The sequence below is a fragment of the Salvelinus alpinus genome, chromosome 14, assembly GCF_045679555.1.
Source record: "Salvelinus alpinus chromosome 14, SLU_Salpinus.1, whole genome shotgun sequence".
NCBI classification, from domain to species: Eukaryota; Metazoa; Chordata; class Actinopteri; order Salmoniformes; family Salmonidae; genus Salvelinus; species Salvelinus alpinus.
This window is the reverse complement of record NC_092099.1, coordinates 17,928,681-17,940,781: the sequence shown is the minus strand read 5'-3', so window position 1 is coordinate 17,940,781 and position 12,101 is coordinate 17,928,681. Positions and strand designations below refer to the sequence as shown.

General features: G+C 47.6%; 1 protein-coding gene across 1 annotated transcript in view; it reads right to left on the bottom strand.

Annotated features, from left to right (window-relative positions):
- The window catches only part of bmpr2b (bone morphogenetic protein receptor, type II b (serine/threonine kinase)), a 164,820-nt gene that overhangs the window by 102,881 nt on the left and 49,838 nt on the right, over positions 1 to 12,101 (bottom strand). Inside the window, exons 2-3 of the mRNA XM_071340694.1 lie at positions 4,241 to 4,447; positions 2,238 to 2,414 (exon numbers count right to left, since the gene is read on the bottom strand). Coding sequence (XP_071196795.1) covers positions 2,238 to 2,414; positions 4,241 to 4,447 — 384 coding nt within the window. The remainder of the gene's footprint in view (positions 1 to 2,237; positions 2,415 to 4,240; positions 4,448 to 12,101) is intronic.

Genomic DNA, 12,101 nt, shown 5'->3' with positions numbered 1-12,101 from the left:
ATACACAGCATGATGTCAGAGGCTGATGTAAACAGACCAACACACAGCATGATGTCAGAGGCTGATGTAAACAGACCAATCAATACACAGCATGATGTCAGAGGCTGATGTAAACAGACCAATACACAGCGTGATGTCAGAGGCTGATGTAAACAGACCAATCAATACACAGCATGATGTCAGAGGCTGATGTAAACAGACCAATACACAGCGTGATGTCAGAGGCTGATGTAAACAGACCAATACACAGCTCATGCTAACCAGAACAACATAACAGTCTCTCAGTCCTGGTTATAAATAGAGACAGACAGGATCTAATCAGAACAAAATAACAGTCTCTCAGTCCTGGTTATAAATAGAGACAGGATCTAATCAGAACAATGAGACAGTCTCTCAGTCCTGGTTATAAATAGAGACAGACAGGATCTAATCAGAACAATGAGACAGTCTCTCAGTCCTGGTTATAAATAGAGACAGGATCTAATCAGAACAAAGAGACAGTCTCTCAGTCCTGGTTATAAATAGAGACAGGATCTAATCAGAACAATGAGACAGAGGACACAGTAACATGGTGAGCACATTGCTCTCTATTCTTCCACCTTAACATCCTCTCTCCTTCGGCTGTTATTTGACCTAATACTCACTCAATGGGTTCAAAATGGCCGTTAAGATTCTTGTGGCTGAGCCAAATGTTTCAGTCGTCAGTCACAGTGATATGATAATACCATCTTCTAGCTACAAGGCTGAGCAGAATGGCTTTACAGAGAGGCTGGGCGGAGGGTCAGGGGTTAGAGGTTAAGGGTCAGGGGTTATGGTACGTACATAGCTGTACAGAGGTGGGGCTGGGCGGAGGGTCAGGGGTTAGAGGTTAAGCGTCAGGGGTTATGGTACGTACATAGCTGTGCAGAGGTGGGGCTGGGCGGAGGGTCAGGGGTTAGAGGTTAAGTGTCAGGGGTTATGGTACTTACATAGCTGTGCAGAGGTGGGGCTGGGCGGAGGGTCAGGGGTTAGAGGTTAAGTGTCAGGGGTTATGGTACTTACATAGCTGTGCAGAGGTGGGGCTGGGCGGAGGGTCAGGGGTTAGAGGTTAAGCGTCAGGGGTTATGGTACGTACATAGCTGTGCAGAGGTGGGGCTGGGCGGAGGGTCAGGGGTTAGAGGTTAAGTGTCAGGGGTTATGGTACGTACATAGCTGTGCAGAGGTGGGGCTGGGCAGAGGGTCAGGGTTAGAGGTTAAGCGTCAGGGGTTATGGTACGTACATAGCTGTGCAGAGGTGGGGCTGGGCGGAGGGTCAGGGGTTAGAGGTTAAGTGTCAGGGGTTATGGTACTTACATAGCTGTGCAGAGGTGGGGCTGGGCGGAGGGTCAGGGGTTAGAGGTTAAGTGTCAGGGGTTATGGTACTTACATAGCTGTGCAGAGGTGGGGCTGGGCGGAGGGTCAGGGGTTAGAGGTTAAGCGTCAGGGGTTATGGTACGTACATAGCTGTGCAGAGGTGGGGCTGGGCGGAGGGTCAGGGTTAGAGGTTAAGCGTCAGGGGTTATGGTACGTACATAGCTGTGCAGAGGTGGGGCTGGGCGGGGGGTCAGGGGTTATGGTACGTACATAGCTGTGCAGAGGTGGGGCTGGGCGGAGGGTCAGGGGTTATGGTACGTACATAGCTGTGCAGAGGTGGGGCTGGGCGGAGGGTCAGGGGTTATGGTACTTACATAGCTGTGCAGAGGTGGGGCTGGGCGGAGGGTCAGGGGTTAGAGGTTAAGGGTCAGGGGTTATGGTACGTACATAGCTGTGCAGAGGTGGGGCTGGGCGGAGGGTCAGGGGTTATGGTACGTACAACGCTGTGCAGAGGTGGGGCTGGGCGGGGGGTCAGGGGTTAAGGGTCAGGGGTTATGGTACGTACATAGCTGTGCAGAGGTGGGGCTGGGCGGGGGGTCAGGGGTTAGAGGTTAAGTGTCATCGTACTTACATAGCTGTGCAGAGGTGGGGCTGGGCGGAGGGTCAGAGGTTAAGTGTCAGGGGTTATGGTACGTACATAGCTGAGCAGAGGTGGGGCTGGGCGGAGGGTCAGGGGTTATGGTACGTACATAGCTGTACAGAGGTGGGGCTGGGCGGAGGGTCAGGGGTTATGGTACGTACATAGCTGAGCAGAGGTGGGGCTGGGCAGAGGGTCAGGGGTTATGGTACGTACATAGCTGAGCAGAGGTGGGGCTGGGCAGAGGGTCAGGGGTTATGGTACGTACATAGCTGAGCAGAGGTGGGGCTGGGCGGGGGGAAGTCCTCGGTGAAGTTGACGTTACACATGTTGGTACTGCAGCAGCAGAACCTGTAGGTCCCGTTCTGAATCTGAGACGGAGTGGTGGTAACCACGCAACGGTCGTCATGGCACTCCTGCTGGTCCCCGATGTGAGTCCAGCATCCTGGAGGAGGAGAGAGAGGAGGATGAGAGACTGCTGCGGACAGGAGGAGAGAGAGGAGGATGAGAGACTGCTGCGGACAGGAGGAGAGAGAGGAGGATGAGAGACTGCTGCGGACAGGAGGAGAGAGAGGAGGATGAGAGACTGCTGCGGACAGGAGGAGAGAGAGGAGGATGAGAGACTGCTGCGGACAGGAGGAGGAGAGAGGAGGATGAGAGACTGCTGCGGACAGGAGGAGAGAGAGGAGGATGAGAGACTGCTGCAGACAGGAGGAGAGAGAGGAGGATGAGAGACTGCTGCGGACAGGAGGAGAGAGAGGAGGATGAGAGACTGCTGCGGACAGGAGGATGAGAGACTGCTGCGGACAGGAGGAGGAGAGAGAGGAGGATGAGAGACTGCTGCGGACAGGAGGAGAGAGAGGAGGATGAGAGACTGCTGCGGACAGGAGGAGAGAGAGGAGGATGAGAGACTGCTGCAGACAGGAGGAGAGAGAGGAGGATGAGAGACTGCTGCGGACAGGATGTGAGAGAGGAGGATGAGAGACTGCTGCGGACAGGAGAAGAGAGAGGAGGATGAGAGACTGCTGCGGACAGGAGGAGGAGAGAGGAGGATGAGAGACTGCTGCGGACAGGATGTGACTGTGTGTGTTTTGCCTTTGATTATATACACTGTGTGGGTCACAGAGTGAGTGAGTGAGTGAGTGAGTGAGTGAGTGAGTGAGTGAGTGAGTGAGTGAGTGAGTGAGTGAGTGAGTGAGTGAGTGAGTGAGTGAGTGAGTGAGTGAGTGAGTGAGTGAGTGAGTGAGTGAGACAGAAAGAGACAGAGAGGCAGACAGAGACCAACCAAGAATTCACAAAATGGGACAAATACCAAATTAAGACTCTGCATGCAGAATTCTGCAAAAATATCCTCGGTGTACAACGTTAAACACCAAATAATGCAGAGCAGAATTAAGCCGATACCCGCTAATTATCAAAATCCAGAAAAGAGCCGTTAAATTCTACAACCACCTAAAAGGAAGCGATTCCCAAACCTTCCATAACAAAGCCATCACCTACAGAGAGATGAACCTGGAGAAGAGTCCCCTAAGCAAGCTGGTCCTGTGGCTCTGTTCACAAACACAAACAAACTCCACAGAGCCCCAGGACAGCAACACAATTAGACCCAACCAAATCATGAGAAAACAAAAAGATAATTACTTGACACATTGGAAAGAATTAACAAAAAACAGAGCAAACTAGAATGCTATTTGCCCCTAAACAGAGAGTACACAGTGGCAGAATACCTGACCACTGTGACTGACCCAAACTTAAGGAAAGCTTTGACTATGTACAGACTCAGTGAGCATAGCCTTGCTATTGAGAAAGGCCGCCGTAGGCAGACATGGCTGTCAAGAGAAGACAGGCTATGTGCACACTGCCAACAAAACGAGGTGGAAACTGAGCTGCACTTCCTAACCTGCCAAATGTATGACCATATTAGAGACACATATTTCCCTCAGATTACACAGACACACAAAGAATTAGAAAACAAACCCGATTTTGATAAACTCCCACATCTACTGGGTGAAATACCACAGTGTGACATCAGAGCAGCAAGATGTGAGACCTGTTGCCACAAGAAAAGGGCAACCAGTGAAGAACAAACACCAGACAGACAGACAGACAGACAGACAGACAGACAGACAGACAGACAGACAGACAGACAGACAGACACAGACAGACGGACAGGCGGACAGACGGACAGACGGACAGACGGACAGGACAGGACAGACGTACCCTGTTTGACCAGGTCTCTAGTGAGTGTGTGTATTGAGAGAGCAGACGTACCCTGTTTGACAAGGTGTATGTTCCCGTCTCTAGTCTTCTCCCACAGGCCATAGCATCGAGAGCCCTTACTGCAGCGTATAGTAGTATTCTCTCTGGTCATAGGCCAGTCTCCTCCTCCTGCTCCTCCTCCCACTGCTCCCACACGCTGCTCCTCATACTGCTGCTGCTGGTCGTTGAAGGCACACTCACGCTCCTCGCTCTGGGCAGCTAGGTGGAGAGAGAGAGGGAGAGGGAGAGAGAGAGGTTAGTGAAAATAATTTGCACTTTTGAGACAGAAAAGCAAATGGATTTTTCAGGTTTGGTAAAACTTTTTGTTCTCTTTATCGAGTTAATTACTCAGCAGCAGGCATCATGGGTCTGGATGGGGTTATTCACATAGGGGATGAACTTCAGTCAATCAGGTATTCACATGGGGGATGAACTTCAGTCAATCAGGTATTCACATGGGGGATGAACTGTAGGTAATCAGGTATTCACATGGGGGATGAACTGTAGGTAATCAGGTATTCACATGGGGGGATGAACTGTAGGTAATCAGGTATTCACATGGGGGATGAACTATAGGTAATCAGGTATTCACATGGGGGATGAACTATAGGTAATCAGGTATTCACATGGGGGGGATGAACTGTAGGTAATCAGGTATTCACATGGGGGGATGAACTGTAGGTAATCAGGTATTCACATGGGGGGATGAACTGTAGGTAATCAGGAATTCACATGGGGGGATGAACTGTAGGTAATCAGGTATTCACATGGGGGGGGTGAACTGCAGGTAATCAGGTATTCACATGGGGGGATGAACTGTAGGTAATCAGGTATTCACATGGGGGGGATGAACTGCAGGTAATCAGGTATTCACATGGGGGGGATGAACTGCAGGTAATCAGGTATTCACATGGGGGGGATGAACTGTAGGTAATCAGGTATTCACATGGGGGGGATGAACTGTAGGTAATCAGGAATTCACATGGGGGGATGAACTGTAGGTAATCAGGTATTCACATGGGGGATGAACTGTAGGTAATCAGGAATTCACATGGGGGATGAACTGTAGGTAATCAGGTATTCACATGGGGGATGAACTGTAGGTAATCAGGTATTCACATGGGGGGATGAACTGTAGGTAATCAGGTATTCACATGGGGGATGAACTTTAGGTAATCAGGAATTCACATGGGGGATGAACTGTAGGTAATCAGGTATTCACATGGGGGGATGAACTGTAGGTAATCAGGTATTCACATGGGGGATGAACTATAGGTAATCAGGTATTCACATGGGGGATGAACTGTAGGTAATCAGGTATTCACATGGGGGGTGAACTATAAGTAATCAGGTATTCACATGGGGGGATGAACTGTAGGTAATCAGGAATTCACATGGGGGATGAACTATAGGTAATCAGGTATTCACATGGGGGATGAACTGTAAGTAATCAGGTATTCACATGGGGGGATGAACTGTAGGTAATCAGGAATTCACATGGGGGATGTACTGTAGGTAATCAGGTATTCACATGGGGGATGAACTGTAGGTAATCAGGTATTCACATGGGGGGATGAACTGTAGGTAATCAGGTATTCACATGGGGGATGAACTGTAGGTAATCAGATATGAAATCCTACAGGAGTTACCATGTCAATAATGCTGCTATCCTACTGGAGTTACCATGTCAATAATGCTGCTGGAGTTACCATGTCAATAATGCTGCTATCCTACTGGAGTTACCATGTCAATAATGCTGCTATCCTACTGGAGTTACCATGTCAATAATGCTGCTATCCTACTGGAGTTACCATGTCAATAATGCTGCCATCCTACAGGAGTTACCATGTCAATAATGCTGCTATCCTACTGGAGTTACCATGTCAATAATGCTGCTATTCTACAGGAGTTACCATGTCAATAATGCTGCTATCCTACTGGAGTTACCATGTCAATAATGCTGCTATCCTACAGGAGTTACCATGTCAATAATGCTGCTATCCTACAGGAGTTACCATGTCAATAATGCTGCTGGAGTTACCATGTCAATAATGCTGCTATCCTACTGGAGTTACCATGTCAATAATGCTGCTATCCTACTGGAGTTACCATGTCAATAATGCTACTGGAGTTACCATGTCAATAATGCTGCTGGAGTTACCATGTCAATAATGCTGCCCTCCTGCTGGAGTTACCATGTCAATAATGCTGCTGGAGTTACCATGTCAATAATGCTGCCATCCTACAGGAGTTACCATGTCAATAATGCTGCTATCCATCAGGAGTTACCATGTCAATAATGCTGCTATCCTACAGGAGTTACCATGTCAATAATGCTACTGGAGTTACCATGCCAATAATGCTGCTATCCTACAGGAGTTACCATGTCAATAATGCTGCTATCCTACAGGAGTTACCATGTCAATAATGCTGCCATCCTACAGGAGTTACCATGTCAATAATGCTGCTGGAGTTACCATGCCAATAATGCTGCTATCCTACAGGAGTTACCATGTCAATAATGCTGCCATCCTACAGGAGTTACCATGTCAATAATGCTGCCATCCTACAGGAGTTACCATGTCAATAATGCTGCTATCCTACTGGAGTTACCATGTCAATAATGCTGCCATCCTACAGGAGTTACCATGTCAATAATGATGCTGGAGTTACCATGTCAATAATGCTGCCATCCTACTGGAGTTACCATGTCAATAATGCTGCTGGAGTTACCATGTCAATAATGCTGCTATCCTACTGGAGTTACCATGTCAATAATGCTGCTATCTTACTGGAGTTACCATGTCAATAATGCTGCTATCCTACTGGAGTTACCATGTCAATAATGCTGCTATCCTACAGGAGTTACCATGTCAATAATGCTGCTGGAGTTACCATGTCAATAATGCTGCTATCCTACTGGAGTTACCATGTCAATAATGCTGCTATCTTACTGGAGTTACCATGTCAATAATGCTGCTATCCTACTGGAGTTACCATGTCAATAATGCTGCTATCCTACAGGAGTTACCATGTCAATAATGCTGCTATCCTACTGGAGTTACCATGTCAATAATGCTGCTGGAGTTACCATGTCAATAATGCTGCCATCCTACTGGAGTTACCATGTCAATAATGCTGCAGGAGTTACCATGTCAATAATGCTGCCATCCTACAGGAGTTACCATGTCAATAATGCTGCTATCCTACTGGAGTTACCATGTCAATAATGCTGCTGGAGTTACCATGTCAATAATGCTGCTGGAGTTACCATGTCAATAATGCTGCCATCCTACAGGAGTTACCATGTCAATAATGCTGCTGGAGTTACCATGTCAATAATGCTGCTGGAGTTACCATGTCAATAATGCTGCCATCCTACTGGAGTTACCATGTCAATAATGCTGCAGGAGTTACCATGTCAATAATGCTGCTATCCTACTGGAGTTACCATGTCAATAATGCTGCTATCCTACTGGAGTTACCATGTCAATAATGCTGCTATCCTACTGGAGTTACCATGTCAATAATGCTGCTATCCTACTGGAGTTACCATGTCAATAATGCTGCTATCCTACTGGAGTTACCATGTCAATAATGCTGCTATCCTACTGGAGTTACCATGTCAATAATGCTGCCATCCTACAGGAGTTACCATGTCAATAATGCTGCTATCCTACTGGAGTTACCATGTCAATAATGCTGCTGGAGTTACCATGCCAATAATGCTGCTATCCTACAGGAGTTACCATGTCAATAATGCTGCTATCCTACTGGAGTTACCATGTCAATAATGCTGCCATCCTACAGGAGTTACCATGTCAATAATGCTGCTATCCTACAGGGGTTACCATGTCAATAATGCTGCTATTCTACAGGAGTTACCATGTCAATAATGCTGCTGGAGTTACCATGTCAATAATGCTGCTATCCTACAGGAGTTACCATGTCAATAATGCTGCTATCCTAGAGGAGTTACCATGTCAATAATGCTACAGGAGTTACCATGTCAATAATGCTGCTATCCTACTGGAGTTACCATGTCAATAATGCTGCTATTCTACAGGAGGAGCTATTCTACAGGAGGTCAGAACAGAGAAGACTAGGTCAGAACAGAGAAGACTAGGTCAGAACAGAGAAGACTAGGTCAGAACAGAGAAGACGAGGTCAGAACAGAGAAGACTAGGTCAGAACAGAGAAGACTAGGTCAGAACAGAGAAGACTAGGTCAGAACAGAGAAGACTAGGTCAGAACAGAGAAGACTAGGTCAGAACAGAGAAGACGAGGTCAGAACAGAGAAGACGAGGTCAGAACAGAGAAGACGAGGTCAGAACAGAGAAGACGAGGTCAGAACAGAGAAGACGAGGTCAGAACAGAGAAGACTAGGTCAGAACAGAGAAGACGAGGTCAGAACAGAGAAGACTAGGTCAGAACAGAGAAGACGAGGTCAGAACAGAGAAGACTAGGTCAGAACAGAGAAGACTAGGTCAGAACAGAGAAGACTAGGTCAGAACAGAGAAGACTAGGTCAGAACAGAGAAGACTAGGTCAGAACAGAGAAGACGAGGTCAGAACAGAGAAGACGAGGTCAGAACAGAGAAGACGAGGTCAGAACAGAGAAGACGAGGTCAGAACAGAGAAGACGAGGTCAGAACAGAGAAGACGAGGTCAGAACAGAGAAGACGAGGTCAGAACAGAGAAGACGAGGTCAGAACAGAGAAGACGAGGTCAGAACAGAGAAGACGAGGTCAGAACAGAGAAGACGAGGTCAGAACAGAGAAGACGAGGTCAGAACAGAGAAGACGAGGTCAGAACAGAGAAGACGAGGTCAGAACAGAGAAGACGAGGTCAGAACAGAGAAGACTAGGTCAGAACAGAGAAGACTAGGTCAGAACAGAGAAGACTAGGTCAGAACAGAGAAGACTAGGTCAGAACAGAGAAGACTAGGTCAGAACAGAGAAGACTAGGTCAGAACAGAGAAGACTAGGTCAGAACAGAGAAGACTAGGTCAGAACAGAGAAGACTAGGTCAGAACAGAGAAGACTAGGTCAGAACAGAGAAGACTAGGTCAGAACAGAGAAGACTAGGTCAGAACAGAGAAGACTAGGTCAGAACAGAGAAGACTAGGTCAGAACAGAGAAGACGAGGTCAGAACAGAGAAGACGAGGTCAGAACAGAGAAGACGAGGTCAGAACAGAGAAGACGAGGTCAGAACAGAGAAGACTAGGTCAGAACAGAGAAGACGAGGTCAGAACAGAGAAGACTAGGTCAGAACAGAGAAGACTAGGTCAGAACAGAGAAGACGAGGTCAGAACAGAGAAGACTAGGTCAGAACAGAGAAGACTAGGTCAGAACAGAGAAGACTAGGTCAGAACAGAGAAGACGAGGTCAGAACAGAGAAGACGAGGTCAGAACAGAGAAGACGAGGTCAGAACAGAGAAGACTAGGTCAGAACAGAGAAGACTAGGTCAGAACAGAGAAGACTAGGTCAGAACAGAGAAGACTAGGTCAGAACAGAGAAGACGAGGTCAGAACAGAGAAGACTAGGTCAGAACAGAGAAGACGAGGTCAGAACAGAGAAGACGAGGTCAGAACAGAGAAGACGAGGTCAGAACAGAGAAGACGAGGTCAGAACAGAGAAGACTAGGTCAGAACAGAGAAGACTAGGTCAGAACAGAGAAGACGAGGTCAGAACAGAGAAGACGAGGTCAGAACAGAGAAGACGAGGTCAGAACAGAGAAGACGAGGTCAGAACAGAGAAGACGAGGTCAGAACAGAGAAGACGAGGTCAGAACAGAGAAGACGAGGTCAGAACAGAGAAGACTAGGTCAGAACAGAGAAGACTAGGTCAGAACAGAGAAGACGAGGTCAGAACAGAGAAGACGAGGTCAGAACAGAGAAGACGAGGTCAGAACAGAGAAGACGAGGTCAGAACAGAGAAGACTAGGTCAGAACAGAGAAGACTAGGTCAGAACAGAGAAGACTAGGTCAGAACAGAGAAGACTAGGTCAGAACAGAGAAGACTAGGTCAGAACAGAGAAGACGAGGTCAGAACAGAGAAGACGAGGTCAGAACAGAGAAGACGAGGTCAGAACAGAGAAGACGAGGTCAGAACAGAGAAGACGAGGTCAGAACAGAGAAGACGAGGTCAGAACAGAGAAGACGAGGTCAGAACAGAGAAGACTAGGTCAGAACAGAGAAGACGAGGTCAGAACAGAGAAGACGAGGTCAGAACAGAGAAGACGAGGTCAGAACAGAGAAGACGAGGTCAGAACAGAGAAGACGAGGTCAGAACAGAGAAGACGAGGTCAGAACAGAGAAGACGAGGTCAGAACAGAGAAGACTAGGTCAGAACAGAGAAGACGAGGTCAGAACAGAGAAGACGAGGTCAGAACAGAGAAGACGAGGTCAAAACAGAGAAGACGAGGTCAGAACAGAGAAGACTAGGTCAGAACAGAGAAGACTAGGTCAGAACAGAGAAGACTAGGTCAGAACAGAGAAGACTAGGTCAGAACAGAGAAGACTAGGTCAGAACAGAGAAGACTAGGTCAGAACAGAGAAGACGAGGTCAGAACAGAGAAGACTAGGTCAGAACAGAGAAGACTAGGTCAGAACAGAGAAGACTAGGTCAGAACAGAGAAGACTAGGTCAGAACAGAGAAGACTAGGTCAGAACAGAGAAGACTAGGTCAGAACAGAGAAGACGAGGTCAGAACAGAGAAGACGAGGTCAGAACAGAGAAGACGAGGTCAGAACAGAGAAGACTAGGTCAGAACAGAGAAGACTAGGTCAGAACAGAGAAGACTAGGTCAGAACAGAGAAGACGAGGTCAGAACAGAGAAGACTAGGTCAGAACAGAGAAGACTAGGTCAGAACAGAGAAGACTAGGTCAGAACAGAGAAGACTAGGTCAGAACAGAGAAGACTAGGTCAGAACAGAGAAGACTAGGTCAGAACAGAGAAGACGAGGTCAGAACAGAGAAGACGAGGTCAGAACAGAGAAGACGAGGTCAGAACAGAGAAGACGAGGTCAGAACAGAGAAGACGAGGTCAGAACAGAGAAGACGAGGTCAGAACAGAGAAGACGAGGTCAGAACAGAGAAGACGAGGTCAGAACAGAGAAGACGAGGTCAGAACAGAGAAGACTAGGTCAGAACAGAGAAGACTAGGTCAGAACAGAGAAGACGAGGTCAGAACAGAGAAGACTAGGTCAGAACAGAGAAGACGAGGTCAGAACAGAGAAGACGAGGTCAGAACAGAGAAGACTAGGTCAGAACAGAGAAGACTAGGTCAGAACAGAGAAGACTAGGTCAGAACAGAGAAGACTAGGTCAGAACAGAGAAGACTAGGTCAGAACAGAGAAGACTAGGTCAGAACAGAGAAGACTAGGTCAGAACAGAGAAGACTAGGTCAGAACAGAGAAGACGAGGTCAGAACAGAGAAGACTAGGTCAGAACAGAGAAGACGAGGTCAGAACAGAGAAGACTAGGTCAGAACAGAGAAGACTAGGTCAGAACAGAGAAGACTAGGTCAGAACAGAGAAGACTAGGTCAGAACAGAGAAGACTAGGTCAGAACAGAGAAGACTAGGTCAGAACAGAGAAGACTAGGTCAGAACAGAGAAGACGAGGTCAGAACAGAGAAGACTAGGTCAGAACAGAGAAGACGAGGTCAGAACAGAGAAGACGAGGTCTGAACAGAGAAGACTAGGTCAGAACAGAGAAGACGAGGTCAGAACAGAGAAGACTAGGTCAGAACAGAGAAGACTAGGTCAGAACAGAGAAGACGAGGTCAGAACAGAGAAGACTAGGTCAGAACAGAGAAGACGAGGTCAGAACAGAGAAGACGAGGTCAGAACAGAGAAGACGAGGTCAGAA